The sequence below is a fragment of the Macaca nemestrina genome, chromosome 7 (genome assembly GCF_043159975.1).
Source record: "Macaca nemestrina isolate mMacNem1 chromosome 7, mMacNem.hap1, whole genome shotgun sequence".
In the NCBI taxonomy this organism is placed as follows: Eukaryota; Metazoa; Chordata; class Mammalia; order Primates; family Cercopithecidae; genus Macaca; species Macaca nemestrina.
Window position 1 is genome coordinate 138,009,889 of NC_092131.1, and position 27,812 is coordinate 138,037,700.

The 27,812-nt window shown below is 43.0% G+C and overlaps 2 protein-coding genes across 3 annotated transcripts in view; one reads left to right on the forward strand and one right to left on the reverse strand.

Moving 5' to 3' along the window:
* LOC105488745 (sorting nexin 1) overlaps positions 1-662 on the reverse strand; it is a 47,516-nt gene extending 46,854 nt beyond the window's left edge. The window contains exon 1 of the mRNA XM_011753145.3: positions 524-662. Within this exon, the coding sequence (XP_011751447.1) occupies positions 524-538 (15 nt within the window). The 5' untranslated portion in view covers positions 539-662. The remainder of the gene's footprint in view (positions 1-523) is intronic.
* CIAO2A (cytosolic iron-sulfur assembly component 2A) lies at positions 519-27,580 on the forward strand. Of its 2 annotated transcripts, none has more exons than XM_071099361.1 (5): positions 519-1,051; positions 6,113-6,277; positions 13,862-13,911; positions 21,545-21,590; positions 27,172-27,580. In XM_071099361.1, the coding sequence occupies exons 1-5, from the start codon at positions 928-930 to the stop codon at positions 27,183-27,185; spliced, it is 399 nt and encodes a 132-aa protein (XP_070955462.1). In that variant the 5' UTR covers positions 519-927; the 3' UTR covers positions 27,186-27,580. The 2 variants fall into 2 exon arrangements, with proteins under 2 accessions (XP_070955462.1, XP_011751426.2); XM_011753124.3 differs by lacking the exon at positions 27,172-27,580 and adding an exon at positions 26,614-27,077 and having other exon boundaries at positions 522-1,051.
* Positions 27,581-27,812: the final 232 nt, after the last annotated feature.

A 27,812-nucleotide genomic window follows, 5' to 3' on the forward strand; every position in this document is an offset into this window, starting at 1 on the left:
ACCACGCCTGGCTAATTTTTGTATTTCTTAGTAGAGACGGGGTTTGCCCATGTTGGCCAGGCTGGTCTCGAACTCCTGGCCTCAGGTGATCCGCCCGCCTCGGCCTCCCAAAGTGCTGGGATTACAGGCGTGAGCCACCGGGCCGGGCCAAGATACACTTTTAAGGATGACGCTCTCCATTATGTCACCACTGTACACATTAGACACAGGAAAAGTTCTCCTGTTCTAAGTTGTCTTTGGAGGCCATTAGAAGAAATATTCGTTCAAAGGTGGGAAGCTGTGCTGGGCTGGACTGAGTTTCTTAGGAGACGAGAAAGCCAAAAAGCCTTCCCCACGCCATGCCTGACGACCTTACTGGCTTCCCCTGACGTCCCTTTTCACAGCAACTGAAACCCACTTCCTGTCCGATCAGGAAGTAAGAAAGATTTTGCCTGTTAGCGGCTCCCGCGGAGAAATAACTGTAAAGAGTCTCCGTGCTGGAAACCTCCTCCAACACTAGAACTCAAGATCTCCTTTCCCCTACCTCTTCGGGATTCATCTTTAACTTATCACGGATACTGAGTGAGATAGTCGCGGTTAACAGACCGTTACATCCACGTCTACCCGGCAGACACTACAAGACCCAGAATACAGTTCGCTGCCTTCCGAAGAAAATAGCTCACGCATCCCAGCATGCAATGCGCTAACGAGGCCGCGAAGATTGTTTTTGTCCCGCCGAAACCGAGCAAAGCACGCTGGAACTTGTAGTCCTTGAGGCCCCTTCCTTATGTCCTTCAAGCTACTCCGTCCGGCCCCGCCTATTCTCTGCTCTCCTGAACCTTTAGGCTCATCTCGGCCCATTTGAAGACCAGGAAGTTGATCAATCCCGAGGCTGCTGAGAGACGGTGGCGCGAGTGGGACAGTCGCCAGGGATGGCTGAGCGTGAGGATGCAGCGGGTGTCCGGGCTGCTCTCCTGGACGCTGAGCAGAGTCCTGTGGCTCTCGGGCCTCTCTGAGCCGGGAGCTGCCCGGCAGCCCCGGATCATGGAAGAGAAAGCGCTAGAGGTTTATGGTAATTAATTTTACCCGGCTCAGCATTTGGCGTTATAGGTGCAGGCCAGAGCTGAGGGGTGCGGGGATGATGGCCTCACCTGAGGGCTGGGAGGGGAGACCAGTTTTTTTTTTTTTTTTTCTGGCCAGCTCTTGTCCGGGGCGTAGCAGGCACTTTCTTCGGGGTCCTAAGTCACGTGGGAGTGTGGGTCTTTCTGGGAACTGGACTCTGAAAGTAAACCTGGGGCAAGCCGACTCCGGAGGTCTTAAGAGCTTCATTCTCCACGTGTGGCCTACGTCTTAGTGACCATTCCAAGACTTGTGGGAAGAGCACAAGTCTAGGGTGCTTGGTTAGGAAGCAAAACTGGCCTGATTGCACTACTAGAGCTTCGTTCTCTGGCTCCTGGACACACACTTTTGCTACCGCTGAGGGCACTTATAGGTGACAGTCGAGTTGGGGACTGGCCCAAGGTCACAGCCTCTCTCTCCGGCAAAGTCAGTAAGCAGAGGTCCCCGAAAGAAGAGAACGAGATTGGCTTCTTGTAGCGAGGCCTTGTATACACACACATCACACACATACACAGTCTTACATATTGTATATTAAATATTTTCTGTTTAACCCTTGAGGCCATTTTTATTGTACAAACAAGGAAACGAAGGTTTAAAGAACTACCTGGAGGTCACACTGCCAGTAAGGAGCAGCGCAAAAAAGCGAAGACTGTGCCTTCTGGCTCTAAACTTAATGCACTTTCAACCATTTCACGATTGACTTACAACTGTTTTTTGTTTTTTAAATTATGTTGTATTGTTTTTGAAAACCGAAAAGACTGGATATAATATTGAGAGATCTAAACATAGAATACAAATATAATTCAAGTAAGGATTATAGGCCAGTAGAAGGACGCCAGGGTTAGGGAATACTTTGGGAGCTAATCTGGTTGACCTCTCTTAATGGAGGCAGGACTTACCTAATCAACCCCCAGGCAGATGATAATTATGAGTGAAATGATCTCCACAAAGCAGACAGACCACATCCCTGTCGTGCCAGATCTCTGTCCACATAATCTAGGGATGGTAGGGCAGTGGAGATATAACTTTGGAAGAGTGTGACTCTAGTCTTCAAACTGATACTGAAGGAAACCTATTTATGCAAAAATAGAGTATGTAATAGAAGGCCGTAGACTGAAAAAGAGATACAGAAGTTCAGAGAAGGGGAGATACTGGTCTCTGACTGAGGGAATCTGGAAAGACTTTGAAATAAAGAGGAGTCACTTGAGTTGGGCCTCAAAGAATAATTAGGATCTAGATATGTAGAGGGTCAGAGGGCATACTAAGAGGAAACTTAAAAGTATGGAGATAAGAAGATAGGAAATGACAGATAGATGGGGCTATAGGATAGAGTTTGTGGTTAAAGGTGGAGATGTGGTTGAATATTGTTTTAGGTAGTGGGATACAATTGGATACTGAAGGTTTTAAATATAAATGAAGAATTTTAATATCAGTGCAGGGCTGTGGAAGAATATTAGTCTGGGGAGTATGAGGAGAGCTTTCTTTTAATTTTTTTTTTTTTTTTTTTTTTTTTTTTTGAGACAGGGTCTCACTCTAGTGCCCAGGCTGGAGTGCAGTGGTGCAATCACGGCTCACTGCAGCCTTGACCTCCGAGGCTCAAGCCATGCTCCCACTTCAGCCTCCTGACTCACTGGGACTATAGGCATGCACCACCATGCCCAGCTGATTTTCGTGTTTTTTTGTAGAGATGAGGTTTTGCTATGTTACCCAGGCTGGTCTTGGACTCCTGAGCTCAAGTGATCTGCCTGTCTTGGCCTCCCAAAGGCTGGGATGACAGGCATGAGCCACCACACCCGACCCTTCTTTCTTTTTAAAGAAATAAAGCCAAACCTCTCAAATCTAGAAACTAGAAAACTAGAGAAATGTAATAAGGATGAGATTTAATTTCAGGGTTTAGTGGCATATAAAGAATATAATACAGTTAAATGAGCCTTATGGGGAGAAAGCCTAGTATGAGAGGCAGAAAATTCCTTTTCAGAAAACTCTGTTTCCCTAAGTCCCATGATAACACAGCTCTGTGAAAGAGAAACTTTATCCACTTTCTTTCCTGTATTTTCCAATTCTGTTTCTTTTCTTTTTTTTTTTTTTTTTTTCCTGTCACCCAGGCTGGAGTGCAGTGACACAATTTTGGCTCACTGCAGCCTCAGCCTCCTGGGTTCAAGTGATTCTCCTACCTCATCCTCCTGAGTAGCTGTGATTACAGGCACATGCCACTACACCTGGCTAATTTTTATATTTTTAGTAGAGACGGGTTTTTGCGGTGTTGGCCAGGCTGGTCTTGAACTCCTGAACTCAGGTGGGTGGTCCACTTGCCTCAGCCTCCCAAAGTGCTGGGATTACAGGCATGAGCCATCATGCTTGGCAAAATTCTGTTTCTAATCAAGTGACAAGCCCAGGAGCAACTTAAAGAGAAAATAGAGTTTGTTCTTGTTTTTCCCAGTTGCATTTCTGATTACATATAATTTTGTGTGATAAATAATAGAGCAAAACTTCAGATTTGAGAACCTCAAGCACGTTCTATGTAAAGTTCTGCTTCTTTCCTTTCTACCTCACCATTTCTCCTTATTGTTCTCCTTTCCTTCATCTTTTTCTCCAGCCTCAGAGTAAGAAAGAAATCTTGTCTTTTCCAAGGCCAACCCAGACTCCTGAATTTTTGATCCCATTCCCTTCTGCTTATTTTACCAGTCTCCCTTCCTCCCCACTTATATTTTCAATTTCTCTTCTCAAAGTTGCCCTTATACTTGTCATTGTTCTAGCTTCCTTATAAAGTCACTGTCCTTTTCCTGTCCCTCCTTTCCCAGCTAAGGCCCTAGGAAGACATTTTCAGTTCTTGCTTGCTTCCCCTTTTGCAATCTGGCTTCAGCCCACCCCCTCTCTATTGAAACTGCTTTCTTACAGCTGACTGGGGTGACAAATGAAAGACCTGTTTTAGCTCTCATCAGCCTGAATTTTTCTGCAGCATTTAATGTTATTAACCATCCCTGTCTTTCTTTCTCTAGTTCTTTTTGCTTTTATTTCTCATTCTGATCCCTAAATTAGGTGCTTCGCATGGATCTGTTGGGTCTCTTTTTTCTTTATACCACTGATTCTCAGACTGGGTTGTACCTAAGAACAACCTGAGGAATTTTTAAAACTCAAGGCCAGCAAACCAATTAAATCAGAGTCTCTGGAATTGGGGCCCAGCATCAGTTTTTGTTTGTTTGTTTGTTTTTGTTTTTTAGACAGAGTTTTTGCTCTGTTGCCCAGGTTGGAGTGCAATGACGGGATCTCGGCTCACTGCAACCTCTGCCTTCTGGGTTCAAGTGATTCTCCTGCCTCAGTCTCCCAAGTAGCTGGGATTACAGGTGCCCAGCACCACGCCTGAGTAATTTTTGTATTTTTAGTAGAGATGAGGTTTCACCATGTTCACCAGGCTAGTCTCGAACTCTTGACCTAAGGTGATCCACCAGCCTCAGCCTCCCAAAGTGCTAGGATTACAGGCCTGAGCCACTGCACCGGGCCTTGTTGTTTGTTTTGAAACATTCTTGGTAATTCCAATGTTCAGCCAAGGTTCTGCTTATTGTTTGTGAATCCTGTGGGTTTAACAACCACTCTAGCTTTGGTGCTGTTTTAAACCCTATGCTACAGTTCACCGCTTGCTAGAAAACTCCACTGGATAACCCCTTAAGCACCTCAGAATCATTCTGTATGAAATTGAACTCATTTGCCCTATGCCCCACCCAGATGTCTCCCTTGTTCTGTTTCTCTTAATTCTGCCAGTGTTCTCCTAGGTGCTCTTTTAGGCCTGGTGTTTTTAGCTGGTGTCATTGGTTCTGCTTTTTAGTCTGAGTCTAGCAGCTGATGATGAGTTACCAACTGACAGCACAGTGTTGTGCATGTCACTTGTCTCTAACCTCTTGAGGACTCCCTATTGCCAGTAGCTGGCTGTAAAAGACACTTAATGGTCAGACCCAAATCTCATACTCTAATACTCCTTTCACTTATGCCTACTTCCAGGCAAACTAGGGTTCTTCTTCTTTACTTTCCTTCACTTCTTTTCTTTTTTTTTTTTTTTTTGAGATGGAGTCTCACTCTTGTCGCCCAGGCTGGAGAGCAGTGGCTGGATCTCGGCTTACTGCAAGCTCCACCTCCTTGGTTCACGCCATTCTCCTGCCTCAGCCTCCTGAGTAGCTGGGACTACAGGCGCCCACCACCATGCCTGGCTAATTTTGTTTTTGTATTTTTAGTAGAGACAGGGTTTCACCGTGTTAGCCAGGATGGTCTCGATCTCCTGACCTTGTGATCCACCCAAAGTGCTGGGATTACATGCATGAGCCACCACACCCAGCCTTTTTTTTTTTTTTTTTTTTTTTGAGACAGGGTCTCGCTCTGTTGCCCAGGCTAGAGTGCAGTGACACGATCTCCACTCTCACTGCAACCTCCGCCTCCTAGGCTCAAGCGATCTCCTGAGTAGCTGGGACCACAGGCCTGTACCACCACACCCAGCTAATTTTTGTGTGTATTTTTTGTAGAGACGGGGGGGGTCTCACTATGTTGCTGAGGCTGGTCTCGAACTTCTGAGTTCAAGTGATCTTCCTGCCTTTGCCTCTCAAAGTGTTTGGTTTACAGGTGTGAGCCACCATGCCCAGCTACTTTCCTTCACTTTAAATGTCAAATATAATGTTACCTATTTTTCAAGGTTTTATTCAGATTCCACTCCTATGAAGCCTGATACCACATTATTTCAAGCTGAAAGTTATTTCTTCCTCTTGAGCTTCCATGACACTGTTTCCATTCTTACTATGTTTTCTCTGCAATGTCCGATTAGAGAAACTGGATATGGTCTTATAGTAATCCAAGAAAACAGTTTTCTCAAGAGGAAACCAGTAGTGAAAATTTCTGTCAGAAACCTGGGAGTTGCTGTAGTATTGGCTTAAATGTAAGAGAAGTCAGTGCTTAAATTAGGCCTGGCAAAATCATCTTTATTTAGAATAGTCATTTTTAATAGAATATCTTATCTCTGATGATTCTTTAGATTTGATTAGAACTATCCGGGACCCAGAAAAGCCCAATACTTTAGAAGAACTGGAAGTGGTCTCGGAAAGTTGTGTGGAAGTTCAGGAGATAAATGAAGAAGAATATCTGGTTATTATCAGGTTCACCCCAACAGTACCTCATTGCTCTTTGGCGACTCTTATTGGTAAGTTTTTATGTGCATACATGTATATTTATATAAATTCTAAATTATTCTTGCTGATATTGACCCATAATAACAATTTGCATCATTGTTGAAAAATCATACAGTGTATGTATTACATTTATGGTTTACAGAGTATTTTTGTGTATTCATCTTCTGTAGTCCTCACAATTAGCTTGTTGAGTTAAAATATTATTATCTTCATTTTGCAGATGAGGAACCTGAAGCTCAGAGAGTTTAAGTGACTTGGACAGAATCAGGTAGCCAGGAAATGGTGAAACTAAGGCTCATACCCAGATTTCCTGACTCCAAATCTGCTTCTCCTTTAGTTATGTCGGGTTGCCCCTCCCAGGTATACATGCCCACAATTAATGGAGAGTGCATGTGGGCCAGTGCTTTTCCTCAGTTGTGGAGGTTGGAGTCGGTGGTGTCAGACTAACATTGCTGCCATCACCATCTCCTTTCAGTGACTCTTCTGCCTTCTACATAGTATGGGCAGAAGTCCTGTTAGGAGGATGGATTCCCAGTATTTTGGACTTGTTAGCAGGTACAGTAAGTGTCTTTGAACTTATGCTTTGTTATAAAGGGATTTTATTTCAAACCAAATGTTCATGAGTAGGGGATTGATTAAATAATCAGTGATAGTGAATGTAAACAGTGGAATACTATGCAGCTATAAAGAATGAAGAAGCTCTGCATGTACTGATATGGAGAGATCTCTGTGACATACTGTTAAGAAATAAAAGCAAGTATCATTTTGCTATCATTTGTGTAAAAGCAAAAATATACATTTGTATTTGATTGCATATGCCTGAATAATATTAATACATAAATGAATAGCTATAAGGGTGTTAGCGGGTAATAGTGGTGGTGGGAGCTGGGCAGATGGGGGAAAGGGTGGGAGGGAGACTTTATACCATTTTATGTTTTTACATTTTTGAACCATGGGACTATCTCACCTATTAAAAATCAACAAGTTTATAAAAAATATTGAAAAGGTCACTATTTCATTATTATTTCCACTATTGTGATTTCTGTCTTTTCTCACTGGTTGACCTGGGTTCCCTCTATTAGTGGTTTCCACCATATAAGCCACATCTTGAGGGACTGGAGGTCTGTAAATCCATAGGTATTATTGTGGTTATTAAAATCCCATTGCTGACTGCACATGGTGGCTCACACCTGTAATCCCAGCACTTTGGGAGGCCAAGGTGGGTAGATCACTTGAGATCAGGAGGTCGAGACCAGCCTGACCAACATGGTGAAACCCTGTCTCTACTAAAAAAAATACAAAATTAGGGCAGGTGTGGTGGCTGACACCTGTAATCCCAGCACTTTGGGAGGCCAAGGCGGACAGATCATGAGGTCAGGAGATGCATCTATCTAGTGAAACCCTGTCTCTACTAAAACTACAAAAAATTAGCTGGGCATGGTGGTGGGTACCTGTAGTCCCAGCTACTCGGGAGGTTGAGGCAGGAGAATGGCATGAACCCGGGAAGCGGAGTTTGCAGTGAGCTGAGATTGCGCCACTGCACTCCAGCCTGGGCATCAGAGTGAGACTCCATCTCAAAAAAAAAAAAAAAAATTAGCTGGGCATGATGACTCACACCTGTAATCCAAGCTACTTGAGAGGCTGAGGCAGGAAAATCACTTGAACCTGGGAGGCAGAGGTTTCAGTGAGCTGAGATCATGCCATTGCACACCAGCCTGGGCAACAAGAGCAAAAACTTCATCTCAAAAAAAAAAATTCCCGTTGGCATGGCAGCTCACGCCTATAATCTCAGCACTTTGGAAGGCTGAGGCAGCAGATCACTTGAGGTCTGAAGTTCAAGACCAGCCTGGCCAACATGGTGAAACCCCATCTCTACTAAAAATACAAAAATTAGCTGGGCATGGTGGCACGCACCTGTAATCCCAGCTACTCAGGAGGCTGAGGCAGGAGAATCGCTTGAACATGGGAGGTGGAGGTTGCAGTGAGCTGAGATTGCGCCACTGCACTCCAGCCTAAGTAACAGAGCAAGACTCTGTCTCAAAAAAAAAAAAAAAAAAAAAATCCCATTGCTAGAAAAAAACATTATTGAATGTTGAATGCATGATTATTTTTGGTCATTGGACAATTTGTGAATGAACAGATACTGAAAGTACTGCTATGGGTGTTGTGGAGGCAGTGTCTTAAAATATTTTGACATATGAGCAAGAGTTCTTAAATAGAGAGTTCAAGAACCTATAGCAAATTTATTTATTTATTTATTTTTTGAGATGGAGTTTGACTCTTGTCGCCCAGGCTGGAGTGCAGTTGTGTGATCTTGGCTCACTGCAACCTCCACCTACAGGGTTCAAGCGATTCTTCTGCCTCAGCCTCCCAAGTAGGTGGAATTACAGGCGCCTGCCACCACGCCTGGCTAAAGTTTTTTGTATTTTTAGTAGAGATGGGGTTTCACTATTTTGGCCAGGCTGGTCTCGAACTTACGATATCAGGTGATCCGCCCGCCTCAGCCTCCCAAAGTGCTGGGATTACAGGCGTGAGCCACCATGCCCAGCCAGCAAATTCATTTGTTAAATTAACATTTATTTCAGTTATACAAGTAACATGTTTATTGGCAGTAATTTTGATACCCTACAAAAACATAAAGAAAAAAATTAGCTATTATGAAAGAATGTGGCTGGACTCCTATGTGGGAGGCTGAGGCAGGAGAATCGCTTGAACCTGGGAGGCAGAGGTTGCAGGAAGCCAAGATCATGCCACTGCACTCCAGCCCAGGCAACAGTGCGAGACTCCGTCTCAAAAAAAAAAAAAAAGAATATATGCTCTGGGCTAAAATTCCAGATCTATTGGCTGTCCTGTATTGTGGGCTTGGGCAAGTTACTTGACCTTTCTAAGACCCAGTTTCCTTATCTGTAAAATAGGAATATTAAGGATATCTATAGAGTTGTAAGAGTTAAGTAATAACATGAAATATCTGAATTATTTTTCTCATTAAATATTTCTTTTTTTAAACTTTTGTTGTTGAGACTGGATCTCACTCTCGCCCAGGCTGGAATGCAGTGACACAATCTCGGCTCACTGCAGGCAGCCTCCACCTCCCGGGCTCAAGTGATCCTCCCTCCTCAGTCTCCTGAAAAGTTAGAACTTCAGGCAGGCGCCACCATGCCTAGCTAGTTTTGCCATGTTGCCTGGGCTGGTCTCAAATTCCTGGGCTCAAGCAATACACATGCCTCAGCCTCCCCAAGTGCTGGGATTACAGACATGAGCCACCATACCTGGTCATCATTAAATATTATTTAATTATATAGTTATAGGTTACATGCTAATCATATTGATACATCGTAAGTTTTGTAACCATTTGGACTACTTCTAGCCTTTTGCAATTATAAATAATACTGTGATGAGCAACTTTATTTTATTTTATTTTTTGAGATGGAGTTTCACTTTATCGCCCAGGCTGGAGTGTAGTGGTGCAATCTTGGCTCACTGGAGCTTCCACCTCCCAGGTTCAAGTGATTCTCCTGCCTCAGCCTCCCAAGTAGCTAGTATTACAGGCGTCCTCCACCATTCCCAGCTAATTTTTGTATTTTTAGTAGAGATGGGGTTTCACCATGTTGGCCAGCCTGGTCTCAAGCTCCTGACCTCAAGTGATATGCCCGCTTCAGCCTACCAAAGTGCTGGGATTACAGGTGTGAGCCATCGCGCCTGACCGGACAACTTTATGTATAAATTTTTTTTTTTTTTTTAATTTTTTTGAGACAGAGTCTTGCTCTGTCGCCCAGGCTGGAGTGCAATGGCACGATCTTGGCTCACCACAACCTCCACTTCCCAGGTTCAAGCGATTCTCCTGCCTCAGCCTCCTGAGCAGCTGGGATTACAGACATGTGCCACCACACCCAGCTAATTTTGTATTTTTAAAATAGAGATGTGGTTTCTCAGGCCGAGCGCGGTGGCTCACTCCTGTAATCCCAACAATTGGGGAGGCCAAGACGGGTGGATCACGAGGTCAGGAGATCGAGACCATCCTGGCTAACACGGTGAAACCCCATCTCTACTAAAAATACAAAAAATTAGCCGGGCGAGGTGGCGGGCGCCTGTAGTCCCAGCTACTCGGGAGGCTGAGGCAGGAGAATGGCGTGAACCTGGGAGGCAGAGCTTGCAGTGAGCCGAAATCGTGCCACCACACTCCAGCCTGGGCGACAGAGTGAGACTCCGTCTCAAAAAAAAAAAAAAAGATGTGGTTTCTCCATGTTGGTCAGGCTGGTCTCAAACTCCCAACCTCAGGTGATCTGCCCACCTCGGCCTCCCAAAGTGCTGGAATTATAGGGGTGAGCCACCGTGCCTGGCCTTATATAAATATTTTTATATATCTCATTATTGCCTCAGGATAAATTCCTATACGTGGAATAATTGGGTTAGATTATGTACGTATTTTGAAGCCTTATGGTATATATTGGTAAATCCCTATTTGGAAGTTTATACTTTTTGATGCAGGAGTTAAGGAAATAATTTTATAGAAGAAAATATTCGCCAGACGTGGTGGCTTACACCTGTAATTGTAACACTTTGGGAGGCTGAGGTGAGAGGATCACTGGAGCCTAGGAGTTTGAAACCAGCAATCTCTAAAAAAGAAAAAAAAAAAAATGAAAAAAATTTGAATAAGTACAAATTGCATCATGATTGCAGTTATAGAAATATCAGGAGAGTGCATGAAATAAAAATAACTGTTCTATAAGGGTGCTAACATGAGATTATGGTTGGTATTTCAGATATGTACACTTCCTGAAGGAAGTTTTGTCTTAGCCCTTTTGTTATGGATTTCAGCTAAGACCATTGGCTTTTTATTTTTATTTATTTATTTATTTATTTTGAGACAGAGTCTTGCTATGTTGCCCAGGTTGGAATGCAGTGGTGCTATCCTGGCTCACTGCAACCTCCGCCTCCTGGGTTCGAGCAATTCTCGTGCCTCTGCCTCCAAGTAGCTGGGATTACAGGCACGTGCTACCATGCCCAACTAATTTTTTGTATTTTCAATAGAGACGGGGTTTCTCCATGCAAACTCCTGGCCTCAAGTAATCCACCCGCCTTGGCCTCCCAAAGTGCTGGGATTACAGGTGTGAGCTACCACGCCCAGCCTATTGGCTTTTTAGAGAATTGTGTAATAGTGTGTCATAGTAGTTATGTTCAGTCAACACAGCTGGAAAACTTGAGAGAGCCCTTTGTCTCTGATGTGTTAAGAGATACTCCTCCCGAGCTGGTAGTCCTAGCCCGGAAAGGTGCCTGAGTAAGAGTATCACCTATTCAGTGTTACCTTGGTAAGTGATTGACAAGACTCCAAGGGAACAAGAGGGGTAAAGCAGGGAAACAAGTTGATAATCATTTGTGGTGACTTATTCCAGATAAGAATGGCTGAAGGCAGCTGTGGTCCAATGGGAAGGGTCATAGGGTTTGGAGGTCAGAAGGTGTAGGTTTGGGTTCTACCTCTGCCACTTGTTAACTAATTAATGTTAAACAAATCACTTACCTTGGTTTCTTGGCTGTAAAATGAAAATTATAAAATAGTATAAAATAGTATTAGCTGTTTTTATACTATTATTGTACACTTGTGTGTCAGGTACTGTTTTAAACACATTACATAACAAGTTATTCCTCATAGCAACCCTATATATTGTGATATTATTATATTTTTTAATATTATTATTATTATTATTACTTTTAGAGATGGGGTCTTGCTATATTGCCCAGGCTGGTCTTGAACTCCTGGGCTCAAGCAATCCTCCTGCCTTGGCTTCCCAAAGTGCTGGGATTACAGGCATGAGCCACCTTGCCCAGCTGATACTATAATACCTGTTTTACAGATAAGGAAACTGAAGCTCAGAGAGGTTAAGTAACTTATGCAGGATCATAGCGAGTCTGTAGTGAAGCTACTTTTGAAACCTAAAGTATCTCAATTATGCTGTACTACTTCTCTTGAGGATAATGATGCTCAAAAAAGTGCTTTGTGAATTGTAAAACACCTACCGACAGTGACTAAAATACATGAGGATATTCAGACAGTACACAGATAACAAATTAAGGAGACAATGGTGGGGCCAGGCGAAGAGGAACTCTCCCAAATATGCTTTAAGGCAGATCCTCTGAAGAGAGACCCTCTTAAGGAAATGATATATTTTCTTTAGAATTCTCTAATATTTATTATAGAACTACTGTATTCAAGACTGTAAGAGGCCAGGTGCAGTGGCTCACGCCTGTAATACCAGCACTTTGGGAGGCCGAGGCGGGCAGATCACTTGAGGTCAGGAGTTCGAGACCAGCCTGGCCAACATGATGAAACCTCGTCTCTACTAAAAATACAAAAATTAGTGGGTGTGGTGGTTTGCTTCTGTAGTCCCAGCTACTCGGGAGACTGAGACAGGAGAATCTCTTGAACCCGGGAGATGAAGGTTGCAGTGAGCTGAGATCTTGCCACTGCACTCCAGCCTGGGCGACAGAGCAAGACTCTGTCTCAAAAAAAATAAATAAGTAAATAAAGACCCCGTGGCAAGCACCACCTCATTATATCTCATCTACTCCTTTTCCCTGTTTTGGGATTTTTCAAAAAATTCTCTTAGAAAACGAAATGGTACTTAGAAAACCAAAACCAAGTTATTACCTCCCTAAAAGATAAGTAGTCTAACAATTATATCTTGCTGTATTCCTGTATGGTTTGAGGTTTTGTTGATGTGTCTTAGCATGGGATGATAAACTGAACTTCAGTGGAACTTTTTTTAAAGAAGTTACTGTATTTGTACCTTGCAGGCATAAAGGATTACAAATTTGAGAGGTTTTATATGGCCCTTTTAAAATGGCTTTGACTTGGTTTTATTTTTTTGTGTGGCCTGGCCTGTTGTGGGGCATTTTAAAAAGTTAATTGAATTGGCCAGGTGGGGTGGCTCATGCCTGTAATCCCAGCGCTTTGGGAGGCTGAGGCACGCGGATCACTTGAGGTAAGGAGTTTGAGACCAGCCTGGCCAACAAGGCAAAACCCCATCTCTACCAAAAATATACAAAATTAGCTGGGTGTGGTGGCATGCACCTGTAATCCCAGCTACTCAGGAGGCTGAGGCAGGAGAATTGCTTGAACCGAGAGGCAGAGGTTGCAGTGAGCCGAGATCGCACTCCTGCACTCCAGCCTGGGTGACAGTGTGAGACTCCATCTCAAAAAAAAAAAAAAAAAAAGCTTAATGAGTTAATTGACTTTTGCTGGAAGGCCAACTAATGTAGTAAAAATGGCCTGGGCTTTCTAGTGGTCATAGGTTCCAATCCCAATTCTGCCACTATTGTAACTCAGTGACCTTGAGGAAGTTACATTGTGACCTTGGTTTAAAAATTTGTAGAAGGGGGTTAGTAATAGTTTATTGGATTATCCTAAGGAATATGTAAGATTATATAGTAAATGTCCTTGTGTGGTGCCAGACTCAAAGGAGCTCTGCTCTGGATTGAGCCAAAGCTGTTTTCAGCGACTATGTTGTATGGGGGCACATAAACGAAGCTGTATGCTTTTTCAAGAACCAATAAGAAGCAATAAAGAGATGACTGGAGGTGTTTTTTTCCCTCCACAGGGCTGTGCTTAAGAGTAAAACTTCAGCGATGTTTACCATTTAAACATAAGGTAAGAAAGATGTGTTTTTGTTGTTGTTGTAAAACAGCTTTGTTGAGATATAATTCACATACCACACAATTCACGTATTTATAGTGTACCATTTCAGTGGTTTTTGCTTGTCTGTTACTCATTTGCTTATCTGTTATTCAGTTGATGGACATTTAGGTTGTTTCTACTTTTTGTCTATTATAAGTAATGCTGCTATGAACATTCATGTATAAGTTTTTGTGTAGGCATATGTTTTCATTTCTTTTCCACCTGTGAGTGGAATCGCCCAGTCCTATGGTAACTCTGTGGTTAACATTTTGAGGAATTGTTTGTTTTCCACAGTGGCTGCACCATTCTGCATTCCCACCAACACTGTATGAGGGTTCCCACTTCTCTACCTCCTTGCTAACATTTATTATTATCTTTGATTATAGCCATTCTAGTGAGTATGAAGTGATGGTTTTTTGTTTTGTTTTTGTTTTTGTTTGAGTCGGAGTCTCACTCTGTCACCCAGGCTGGAGTGCAGTGGCGCCATCTTAGCTCACTGCAGCCTCTGCCTCCTGGGTTCAAGCGATTCTGCTGCCTCAGCCTCCTGAGTAGCTGGGACTACAGGCGCCCGCTACCACGCCTGGCTAATTTTTTGTATTTTTAGTAGAGATGGGGTTTCACTATATTGGCCAGGCTGGTCTCTAACTCCTGACCTCGTGATCCATCCGCCTCAGCCTCCCAAAGTGCTGGGATTACAGGGGTGAGCCACCACACCCAGCCTTGTTTTTGTTTTTGAGACAGTCTCGCTCTGTTGCCAGGCTGGAGTACAGTGGCGCAATCTCGACTCACTGTAACCTCCTCCAGGGTTCAAGTGATTCTCATGCTTCAGCCTCCCAGACAGCTGGGATTATAAGCATGTACCACCATTCCAGGCTAATTTTTTTTTATTTTTAGTAGAGACAGGGTTTCACCATGTTGGCCAGGCTGGTCTTGAACTCTTGGCCTCAAGTAATCCACTGCCTCGGCCTCCCAAAGTGCTGGGATTACAGGCGTGAGCCACCACACCCTGCTGTCATGGTGGTTGTGATTTTTATTTCTCTGGTGGCTAATAATGTTGAGAACCTTTTCATGTGCTTTTTGGCCATTTGTATATCTTTGGAGAGCTGTCTATTCAGATCCTTTGCCCATTTTAAAATAAGGATGTGTTTTTATTATTGAATTATAAGAGTTCTTTATATATTCTAAATATAAATCCCTTATCAGATATGATTGGCAAATATGTTCTCCCATCCTGTGTGTCGTCTTTTCAGTTTCTTGAAGGTGTCCTTTACAGTACAAAAGCTTTAAATTTTGATAAAGTCTCATTCGTTTTTAATTTTTTTACTTGTGCTTTTGGTGTGATATCTGAGGAAAATGTTTTTAACCCTACTATTGAGCAAGAATATGGATATCACAGTTAATTCATAGTAATTGGTTATAGTTCATGAATGATTCGGGCTTGTCTCTTACTGCCTTTTGTAATTGCTGGGCAATTATGCCTTCTCTATCTTGCTGCTGCCAAGCCTTTACACAGAGTACCCTGTCTAACTTGGAGTTCCTTTCCTCCCATCTCATATGTTCAAATCCTACACATCTTTTTTGTTTGCTATTGAGACAGCGTCTTGCTCTGTCTCCCAGGCTGGAGTGCAGTGGTGTGATCACTGCTTACTGCAGCCTCTATCTCCCAGGCTCAACTGATTCTCCCACCTCAGCCTCCCAGGTAGCTAGGACTATAGGCATGTACCGCCATGCCTGGCTAATTTTTTCTTAATTTTTGGTAGAGATGAGGTCTCTCTTTGTTGCCCAAGCTAATCTCAAACTCCAGGACTCAAGTGATCATCTTGCCTTGGCCTCCCAAAATGTTGGGATTATAGGCATGAACCACTGGCCTGGCCAAATCCTACCCACATTTTAAGGCCCAGTGAAATACTTTTTTTATTTTCCATGATGTCAGTCCTGATTTCTTTCTCTTTTTTAAAATGAATTTTTATTTATCTTTTTAAATTTCTTTCTTTTTTTTAATCTTTAATTTTTTTTTTTTTTTTTTTTTTTGAGACGGAGTCTCACTCTGTCGCCCAGGCTGGAGTGCAGTGGCCCGATCTCAGCTCACTGCAAGCTCCGCCTCCTGGGTTCACGCCATTCTCCCGCCTCAGCCTCCCGAGTAGCTGGGACCACAGGCGCCCGCCACCTCACCCGGCTAATTTTTTGTATTTTTTAGTAGAGACGGGGTTTCACCGTGTTAGCCAGCATGGTCTCGATCTCCTGACCTCGTGATCCGCCCGTCTCGGCCTCCCAAAGTGCTGGGATTACAGGCTTGAGCCACCGCGCCCGGCCTCTTTAATTTTTTTTTTAAATTTTTTTGTATTCACCTTTCCATACTACTAGTCCTGATTTCCATAACTAAACCTATTTCTTTTTTTGAATTGCCATAGCTCTTTCTTTTTTCTTTCTTTTTAAAGACAGAGTCTCACCCTGTTGCCCAAGCTGGAGTATAGTGGTATGATTACAGCTCACCGAACCTTTGATCTCCCGGGTTCAAGTGAGCCTCCCTCCTTACCCTCCCAAGTAGCTGGAACCACAGGCATATGCCACCATGCCCAGCTAATTTTATAGTGACAGAGTCTCACTATGTTACCCAAGCTGGTCTCGAACTCCTGGGCTCAGGCAGTCCTCCCACCTCAGTCTCCCAAAGTGTTTGGGATTATAGGCGTGAGCCACTGCACCTGGCCCCATGGCTCTTTCTTTGTCTTCTGATGTAGAGAGTGTCATTTTCTAACTTGGGTTCTAACTATTTAATTTTCATCTTCCCTCCTGGACTGTCAGCTGCTGCTGCTGCTTTTTTTTTTTTTTTTTGTGATGGAATCTCGCTCTGTTGCCCAGGCTGGAATGCAGTGGTACGATCTAGGCTCAGTGCAGCCTCTGTCTCCTGGGTTCAAGCGATTATCCTGCCTCAACCTCCCAAATACCTGGGATTACAGACACACACCACCACACCCAGCCAAATTTTTGTATTTTTAGTAGAGCCAGGGTTTCGCCATGTTGGCCAGTTTGGTCTTGAACTCCTGACTTCAGGTGATACACCTGCCTCAACCTCCCAAAGTGCTGGGATCTCACAGTCATGAGCCACCACACCTGACCAGCTGTCAGCTTCTTGAAGTCAAGATTCATAAATGATACATCTCTGTGTTCCTGCTATGATCTTATACATATTAGCAGCTCAATAAATACGTCTTAAATTGAGTAAATTAATAAATTATAATACTAGTGGTTTATGATGCCCGGTGAATTTTATTTTACTTTGCTTTTTTTTTTTTTTTTTTTTTTTTTTTTGAGACGGAGTCTGGCTCTGTCACCCAGGCTGGAGTGCAGTGGCGCGATCTCGGCTCACTGCAAGCTCCGCCTCCCGGGTTTACGCCATTCTCCTGTCTCAGCCTCCCGAGTAGCTGGGACCACAGGCGCCCGCCACCTCACCCGGCTAATTTTTTGTATTTTTTAGTAGAGACGGGGTTTCACCGTGTTAGCCAGCATGGTCTCGATCTCCTGACCTCGTGATCCGCCCGTCTCGGCCTCCCAAAGTGCTGGGATTACAGGCTTGAGCCACCGCGCCCGGCCTCTTTAATTTTTTTTTTAAATTTTTTTGTATTCACCTTTCCATACTACTAGTCCTGATTTCCATAACTAAACCTATTTCTTTTTTTGAATTGCCATAGCTCTTTCTTTTTTCTTTCTTTTTAAAGACAGAGTCTCACCCTGTTGCCCAAGCTGGAGTATAGTGGTATGATTACAGCTCACCGAACCTTTGATCTCCCGGGTTCAAGTGAGCCTCCCTCCTTACCCTCCCAAGTAGCTGGAACCACAGGCATATGCCACCATGCCCAGCTAATTTTATAGTGACAGAGTCTCACTATGTTACCCAAGCTGGTCTCGAACTCCTGGGCTCAGGCAGTCCTCCCACCTCAGTCTCCCAAAGTGTTTGGGATTATAGGCGTGAGCCACTGCACCTGGCCCCATGGCTCTTTCTTTGTCTTCTGATGTAGAGAGTGTCATTTTCTAACTTGGGTTCTAACTATTTAATTTTCATCTTCCCTCCTGGACTGTCAGCTGCTGCTGCTGCTTTTTTTTTTTTTTTTTGTGATGGAATCTCGCTCTGTTGCCCAGGCTGGAATGCAGTGGTACGATCTAGGCTCAGTGCAGCCTCTGTCTCCTGGGTTCAAGCGATTATCCTGCCTCAACCTCCCAAATACCTGGGATTACAGACACACACCACCACACCCAGCCAAATTTTTGTATTTTTAGTAGAGCCAGGGTTTCGCCATGTTGGCCAGTTTGGTCTTGAACTCCTGACTTCAGGTGATACACCTGCCTCAACCTCCCAAAGTGCTGGGATCTCACAGTCATGAGCCACCACACCTGACCAGCTGTCAGCTTCTTGAAGTCAAGATTCATAAATGATACATCTCTGTGTTCCTGCTATGATCTTATACATATTAGCAGCTCAATAAATACGTCTTAAATTGAGTAAATTAATAAATTATAATACTAGTGGTTTATGATGCCCGGTGAATTTTATTTTACTTTGCTTTTTTTTTTTTTTTTTTTTTTTTTTTTTTTTTGAGACGGAGTCTGGCTCTGTCACCCAGGCTGGAGTGCAGTGGCGCGATCTCGGCTCACTGCAAGCTCCGCCTCCCGGGTTTACGCCATTCTCCTGTCTCAGCCTCCCGAGTAGCTGGGACTACAGGCGCCCGCCACCTCGCCCGGCTAGTTTTTTTTTTTGTATTTTTTAGTAGAGACGGGGTTTCACCGTGTTAGCCAGGATGGTCTCGATCTCCTGACCTCGTGATCCGCCCATCTCGGCCTCCCAAAGTGCTGGGATTACAGGCTTGAGCCACCGCGCCCGGCCTACTTTGCATTTTTAACTGTTTTAATTACAGTGTTTAACTTTTTATTTGGAATTAAAATAATGAAAGAAAAGAAATAAAATAGTGAAGAATAGTACAAAGAAATTACATATATCCTTCACCCAGATTCAGATTCACTAATTGTTAACATTTTGCCACATTTGGTTTATGATTAATTTCTCTCTATATATGTACACACACACACACACACACACACACACACATTTTTTGGAAATGTTTGAGTGCAGATGTAATGCCCCGTTACTCTAAATACCATAGGATGTATTTCCTGAAAACAAGGACATTCTCTTACATTACCACAGTAGAAATTTCAGAACCAGCACATTGATACAGTACTGTCATCTAATCTACAGCATATATTCAAATTTCCCCTGTTGTCTGGTAACATCCTTCATGGTGGTCCCTCCTCCTGGCTCTGGTCCTCTACCCATCACACATTGCATTAGTTGTCATGTCTTTTAGTCTCATTTAATTTGGAGTAGTTCCTTAGCCTTTGTTTCATGATCTTGATAGTTTTGAAGAATGTAAACCAGATATTTTATAGATTGTCCCTCAAATTGAGTTTTCAATTTATGCATTGAAATGCATAAATTGCATTTTACGGTTAGATTCAGTTTATGCATTTTTGGCAAGAATACTGAATAAATGTGTTCTCATTGCATCACATCAGAGGCCTATAAATTCAGTTTGTTCCATTATTGGTGACAGCTCCCCTCATCAATTGTTTAGTTACCCCAAAATATAGTTCATATAGGAATAGCTGCATAAATGCTGCCTCTTCCCCTTTATCATTTTTAGAATAATGAGTCCTGCATAAATTTATACTGAAGTAAATCGGTATAGAGTGATTCTATACCTGTTGCTTTGCGGTCTAGAATAAGAGTAGGAGAAAGGTGTTTTGTTTTGTTTCGTTTTGTTTTTTTTGAGACAAAGTCTTGCTCTCTCACCCAGGCTGAAGTGCAGTGGCACAATCTCAGCTTACTGCAACCTCCGCCTTCCAGGTTCAAGGGATTCTCCTGCCTCAGCCTCCCGAGTAGCTGGGACTACAGGCGCATGCCACCAGGCCTGGCTAATTTTTTGTATTTTTAGTAAAGACAGGGTTTTACTATGTTAGCCAGGATGGTCTTGATCTCCTGACCTCGTGATTCACCTGCCTCGGCCTCCCAAAGTGCTGGGATTACAGGCGTGAACCACCGCGCCCGGCCTGTTTTGTTTTTTTAAGGAGATTGGGGCCAGGTGCAGTGGCTCACGCCTGTAATCTCTATACTTTGGGAGACCTAGGTGAGCAGATTACTTGAGCTCAGGAATTCAAGACCAGCTTGGGCAATATGGCGAAACCCTATCTCTACAAAAAAAAATAGAGACGAGGGAGGAGAGGGGTGGGAGTGTGGGAGCTGAGGTGGGAGGATCACCTGAGCCCAGGAAGTCGAGGCTGTAGTGAGACATGATCGCGCCACTGCACTCCAGCCTGGGTGACAGAGTAAGACCTGTCTCAAAAAAAAAAAAAAAAAAAAAAAAAGATTGACCTAGATGACCTTTAAGGTCCCTTTTAACTATAATAAGTTATGATTTTTCTCACTCATGAGAAACATCTCAGTAGTAAATAAGTAAATAAAAATTAGTTCATCTGTTCCAATGTTCTCTGGAAAGTAGATGTCTTTATTCCAGCATACTGTCTTTACCACAGGATTTGCAATAATTTTGTAGGTTGTCTCAGAAGCTCTGGGTCTTGGAGGGTAGCTCATGTCTATGGGTGCAGCAGGGCCAGGAGGGATAGCTTAACCAGTATTATACTTGAGAATAAATTTAGCAAGATAATAATGAATGAGAAAAGAAGGATGCTGAAAACTGTATATTGTGATCCCATTTTTGTAAAACAAGCAATGTGAAGAAACATCCAACCCTGGTGTGTGTGTGTGTGTATGTAAAATCTGTGTAAGATTATGTGGGTATAGAGAAGAATATGGAAGAAACCACACTAGATCATTATTGTAGATTTCCTGGGTCAGTCGCAGGGCAGCAGGAAGTTTAGATACCGAGTTGGGAAGAAGTAGAGTGCAAAGAGAGATATTCTTAAGTAAAACAACATATATGAGATCTCATTTGTGTAAAATGGTATTTTTGTGTATTCATAAAAAAATTAATGGAAGTACCACTGGCAGGCCTTTCCCAGGTGACCAAAATAAAAAATCCTACTCATTTTGGTCCTTTTTCTTTAGAGAAGGATGTGGGAGGCTTGTCCCTAAGTCTCTGATGTTAGAAACAAGATTTGGGGCTGCTGGGCACAGTGGCTCATGCCTGTAATCTCAACACTTTGGGAAGCCGAGGCAGGTGGATCACCTGAGGTCAGGAGTTTGAGACCAGTCTGGCCAACATGGCAAAACCCCATCTCTACTAAAAAAAAAAAAAAAAAAAAAAAATTAGCTGGGTGTGGTGGCATGCGCCTGTAATTCTAGCTACTTGGGAGGCTGAGGTAGGAGAATCACTTGAACCCAGGAGGTGGAGGTTGCAGTGAGCCAAGATCACGCCACTGCACTCCAGCTTGGGCAACAGAGTGAGACTCCATCTCAAAAAGAAAAAAAAAAAAAAAAAAAAAACAGGATTTGGGCCCTCATCCCTAGATGTGTGAATTTACTGTACATTCCACTTCACTCTCTTATCTTAGAATGCGCTAATGTTTTTTCTTTTACTTTTTTTTCCCTTTCCAGTTGGAAATCTACATTTCTGAAGGAACCCATTCAACAGAAGAAGACAGTAAGTAAATGTTAAAACATAATTGAAAAATAATTGAGGCCAGGCGCGGTGGCTCAAGCCTGTAATCCCAGCACTTTGGAAGGCCGAGATGGGCGGATCACTAGGTCAGGAGATCGAGACCATCCTGGCTAACACGGTGAAACCCCGTCTCTACTAAAAAATACAAAAAACTAGCCGGGCGAGGTGGCGGGCGCCTGTAGTCCCAGCTACTCAGGAGGCTGAGACAGGAGAATGGCCCGAACCCGGGAGGCGGAGCTTGCAGTGAGCTGAGATCCGGCCACTGCACTCCAGCCTGGGCCACAGAGCGAGACTCCATCTCAAAAAAAAAAAAAAAAAGGAAAAATAATTGAAAAACAACTTCAGATAGTATTTGGATCCAATATCTTGGATATTGGATTCTTCCGCCAGCCAAGTATCTACTGGGTTACTTTTAAAAAAGTACATAATTAGTTATTAGCTCTTCCTTCCTAGGTGAGGAAACCTAGGCATTTCAAAGTAGTAATTTTTGCAGCGGACTCTTGAGTGCGCTGGAGCCCATGGATGTTGACTGGTTTGGGCCAGTGGCTACACATCTGTAAAGAATATCCAGCGCTAGGGACCTTGACTTACGAGCTCTAAGTAGGCTTCTTTTCTTTGGTGGCAGGATAGAAAGAGCTGTGTACTTGAAATTGAAAGTCTAGCAAGTAGAGCTTTAGTGAATCTTGGGGTAGGTGCTGTCTCTCTGGGTTAGTATATTAGAATGGGAGTGGGTTTTATATAGAGGACCTCTGGCCTACAGAGAGAAATCAATCAGTAGCTACTTAAAAATAGCAGAAGTGGGGTTTGGGAAAAGCAAAAGACAAAATGTTCTGTATGAGCCATGTGTTACCTTAAAAATAGAATTTTAGTGTTTTTAATCTACAAATGATAGAGTGCAAGTAATGAGAAATACATTTAAAAGGCACGTTATACTTAAGTTTCATCACTAAGTAAATTGAGAAGGTGGGAAGAAATAGCAGAGGAATGGAAGAAAGAGATAATAGAGGAAGGGTGACAGTGAGATAGATACCCAGAAGACTCAGAAAGGCATGCACAGGGCTGGAGAGAGACACACAAAATCTCCTACATAAAAGACAGCTCTAGAGAGGGAAGCCTGCTGCTTCCAAAGGAACAGCCCATCCAGGAAACTTTTTAGGTACTGTCATGAAAACTATTAAAAACCATGTCCTATCTATAGTTCTAGACATGTAGATTATTATACTCTTTGTGACTTGAATTTCTTTAAACCCCATGAGCTGAGGGCTTCTACCTCTGATTTAGAAAATAAGAATTTAGGTACCGTAAATCCACTCAGGTTATCCTTTTGAAATTCCTTGAATAGGCCGGGCGCGGTGGCTCAAGCCTGTAATCCCAGCACTTTGGGAGGCCGAGACGGGCGGATCACGAGGTCAGGAGATCGAGACCATCCTGGCTAACACGGTGAAACCCCTTCTCTACTAAAAAGTACAAAAAACTAGCCGGGCGAGGTAGTCCCAGCTACTCGGGAGGCTGAGCCAGGAGAATGGCGTAAACCCGGGAGGCGGAGCTTGCAGTGAGCAGAGATCCGGCCACCGCACTCCAGCCTGGGCCACAGAGCGAGACTCCATCTCAAAAAAAAAAAAAAAAAGGAAAAATAATTGAAAAACAACTTCAGATAGTATTTGGATCCAATATCTTGGATATTGGATTCTTCCGCCAGCCAAGTATCTACTGGGTTACTTTTAAAAAAGTACATAATTAGTTATTAGCTCTTCCTTCCTAGGTGAGGAAACCTAGGCATTTCAAAGTAGTAATTTTTGCAGCGGACTCTTGAGTGCGCTGGAGCCCATGGATGTTGACTGGTTTGGGCCAGTGGCTACACATCTGTAAAGAATATCCAGCGCTAGGGACCTTGACTTACGAGCTCTAAGTAGGCTTCTTTTCTTTGGTGGCAGGATAGAAAGAGCTGTGTACTTGAAATTGAAAGTCTAGCAAGTAGAGCTTTAGTGAATCTTGGGGTAGGTGCTGTCTCTCTGGGTTAGTATATTAGAATGGGAGTGGGTTTTATATAGAGGACCTCTGGCCTACAGAGAGAAATCAATCAGTAGCTACTTAAAAATAGCAGAAGTGGGGTTTGGGAAAAGCAAAAGACAAAATGTTCTGTATGAGCCATGTGTTACCTTAAAAATAGAATTTTAGTGTTTTTAATCTACAAATGATAGAGTGCAAGTAATGAGAAATACATTTAAAAGGCACGTTATACTTAAGTTTCATCACTAAGTAAATTGAGAAGGTGGGAAGAAATAGCAGAGGAATGGAAGAAAGAGATAATAGAGGAAGGGTGACAGTGAGATAGATACCCAGAAGACTCAGAAAGGCATGCACAGGGCTGGAGAGAGACACACAAAATCTCCTACATAAAAGACAGCTCTAGAGAGGGAAGCCTGCTGCTTCCAAAGGAACAGCCCATCCAGGAAACTTTTTAGGTACTGTCATGAAAACTATTAAAAACCATGTCCTATCTATAGTTCTAGACATGTAGATTATTATACTCTTTGTGACTTGAATTTCTTTAAACCCCATGAGCTGAGGGCTTCTACCTCTGATTTAGAAAATAAGAATTTAGGTACCGTAAATCCACTCAGGTTATCCTTTTGAAATTCCTTGAATAGGCCGGGCGCGGTGGCTCAAGCCTGTAATCCCAGCACTTTGGGAGGCCGAGACGGGCGGATCACGAGGTCAGGAGATCGAGACCATCCTGGCTAACACGGTGAAACCCCTTCTCTACTAAAAAGTACAAAAAACTAGCCGGGCGAGGTAGTCCCAGCTACTCGGGAGGCTGAGCCAGGAGAATGGCGTAAACCCGGGAGGCGGAGCTTGCAGTGAGCAGAGATCCGGCCACCGCACTCCAGCCTGGGCGACAGAGCGAGACTCCGTCTCAAAAAAAAAAAAAAAAAAAAAGAAATTCCTTGAATGATGAGATTTTACAACAGCAATAATATTAAACCTTATGATTCTTGTTTTTTTTTTTTTTTTTTTTTTTTTTGAGACAGAGTCTTGCTCTGTCGCCCAGGCTGGGGTGCAGTGGCCGGATCTCAGCTCACTGCAAGCTCCGCCTCCCGGGTTTAGACCATTCTCCTGCCTCAGCCTCCCGAGTAGCTGGGACTACAGGCGCCCGTCACCTCGCCCGGCTAGTTTTTTGTATTTTTTAATAGAGACGGGGTTTCACCATGTTAGCCAGGATGGTCTCGATCTCCTGACCTCGTGATCCGCCCGTCTCGGCCTCCCAAAGTGCTGGGATTACAGGCTTGAGCCACCGCGCCCGGCCTGATTCTTGTTTTACATTTAGTAAATATTTACTAAGTGCCTTCTATGTGTGGGTACAGTTCAGCCTTTGAGATGCATTCCTGCCTTTGTGGAGCCTACATTGTAGTAGGAAGAAACTAAATTGAAAATATTTTCACAGGAATATGTGTATGTTTGTGTGTATTCTACATGAGACATTTTAGCAGCATCCCAGAAAACTCAATCCACATTAAGAATATAGTTGTCTCGCCGGGCGCGGTGGCTCAAGCCTGTAATCCCAGCGCTTTGGGAGGCCGAGGCGGGTGGATCACGAGGTCAGGAGATCGAGACTATCCTGGCTAACATGGTGAAACCCCGTCTCTACTAAAAATACAAAAAACTAGCTGGGCGTGGTGGCGGGCGCCTGTAGTCCCAGCTACTTGGGAGGCTGAGGCGGGAGAATGGCATGAACCCGGGAGGCGGAGCTTGCAGTGAGCCCAGATCAGGCCACTGCACTCCAGCCTGGGCGACAGAGCGAGACTCCATCTCAAAAAAAAAAAAAAAGAATATAGTTGTCTCTCTTTCGAACTCTTCTGTTAAGAGTGCTGTTAGCTAATTACAGAAAACGTAATGGGCCAATACCTTTATTATATGAAGATCCATTCAAACTAATTTTCAAAAAAGATCTAGTAGATTAACAGAAAGCGACATGAACAGGAAATTCATGCAAGAAGAATTAATATATGCACATGGAAAATGTTCTATATTCCTATTAGTCAAGGAAATGCAAATTATAACAATAACATTGAGCCGTTTTCTACCTCCTGTTTTATGTATGTATATGTGTGTATTTGTTTTTATTAAATAATACCAGCTATTGCCCGGGCATGGTGGTTCACACCTGTAACCCTAGCACTTTGGGAGGCCAAGGCGAGAGAATGCCTTGAGGCCAGAATTTGAGGCCAGGATTTCAAGAGTAGCCTGGGCAACATAGTGAGACCCTGTCTCTACAAAAAAATTTGAAAATTAGCCATGTGTGGTGGCTCATGCCTGTGGGAGGCTGAGGCAGGAGGATCTCTTGAGCCCAGGAGTGGGAGGTTACAGTGAGCTATGATTGCACCACTGCACTCAAGCCTGGATGACAGAGCAGGACCCTGTCTCAAAGGATAATAATAATAATGATAATACTACCAGGTATTGCTGCCAAACTGATAGCTCATGTATTGGTGTTGACAATATAAATTGGTGAGTAATTTTGGGAAGTAAATCATTGATATGAATCACACCATAAAAATATTCGTACTCTTAAAAAAATCCCATTTTTGAGAATATTTCCAAAAAGAAGGCTATATGTTTAAAGGTATTCATTGTAGCATAGTGTTCATAATTACTTTAGAACACTTAAGACTTTTACCATGTTAAATAACCCTGTAGTTTAAAATACAGGCTTAAGGGATGAAAAATAGCAATTTTCAAAATTGTATTTACTCTGAATATAACTGTATAAAAATATATATATGGACAAAGACTAGAAAGAAAAAAATAGATGTGGTAAGTAGTAGAATTCTAGTAGATATTTTTCTCTTAAGTCTGCCTTCTAGATGGGAAATTATAATTAGCCAAAAACAGCTTTAAGTTCTCAAGGAGTTCAAGTTTTTGTTTCAGCAGACTAATAAAAATACTGTCTGGCGCTGTATATTGACACAGTTCTTCTGCTAACTTTTGTCTGTGTATTTTTCAGTCAATAAGCAGATAAATGACAAAGAGCGAGTGGCAGCTGCAATGGAAAACCCCAACTTACGGGAAATTGTGGAACAGTGTGTCCTTGAACCTGACTGATAGCTGTTTTAAGAGCCATTGGCCTGTAATTGTTTGATATATTTGTTTAAACTCTTTGTATAATGTCAAAGACTCATGTTTAATACATAGGTGATTTGTACCTCAGAGCATTTTTTTAAAGGATTCTTTCCAAGCCAGATTTAATTATAAGGTAGTATCTAATTTGTTCAATGTATAACATTCTCAGGATTTGTAACACTTAAATGATCAGACAAAATAATATTTTCTAGTTATTATGTGTAAGATGAGTTGCTATTTTTCTGATGCTCATTCTGATACAACTACTTTTCGTGTCAAATATCTACTGTGCGCAAATGTACTCAATTTAAATCATTACTCTGTAAAATAAACAGATGATTCTTGTAATGACTCACTGTTTTTATTGGATTGTAAATTCCAGTGTAAATGTCAACTCCTAAAAGATATCTTCAGAGCTTTATTTTTGCTGATTATTTTGTAGAATCAGAGATGTGAGAACCAAAAGGAACCCTTAAGATTGGGCCTACCTTCCTTCCAAGGAGAGTCCTGGACCCCTTCATAGATAAGGAACAAATGTGGAGAAGGCTAGATGGCATACACAGTTTTGAAGATCAAGAAGTCCACCAAAGAAGTTTTGATTAAACCAACCTAAATGTATGGTCTGCACTTTATTTGTACTTCATTTGGTTTGTTTTAGGGGTTAATGGTTATGTGACGTATAGTAGCCTCGAACATGGCCCCCATGATCCTCACTTGCTGGTATTCATGCCCTTGTATAGTTTCCTTCCATATTGAATTAGAGCTGATGGATGTACTAATACAGAATAACAGAAGTGACAGTGGGTGACTTCTGAGGCTAGATCATAAAAGGTATTGCTGTTTTCACCTTAGTCTCTTGGATTGCTCATTCTGTGGGAATCCAGCTACTATATCACGAGAACTCAAGCCACCCTGTGGAGAGTTCCACGTGGAGTGCAACTGAAGTCTCCCAGCAACAACCAGCGCCAGTTTGCAAACCATGTGAGTGAACTCCTGAGCCAGAACTGCCTAGCTCCCAAAGTCTGGACCTAAGCACTGTGTTGGGTGCCAAGGACACAAAGATAAATCAGCCATTGTCTGTCC

Excerpts from the sequence above, each read along its gene's own strand:
- CIAO2A (XM_011753124.3), top strand. The coding sequence starts at position 928 with ATGCAGCGGGTGTCCGGGCTGCTCTCCTGGACGCTGAGCAGAGTCCTG. Across the intron at positions 13,912-21,544 it reads GTTTACCATTTAAACATAAG|TTGGAAATCTACATTTCTGA; the intron begins GTAAGAAAGATG and ends TTCCCTTTCCAG. Across the intron at positions 21,591-26,613 it reads CCATTCAACAGAAGAAGACA|TCAATAAGCAGATAAATGAC; the intron begins GTAAGTAAATGT and ends TGTATTTTTCAG.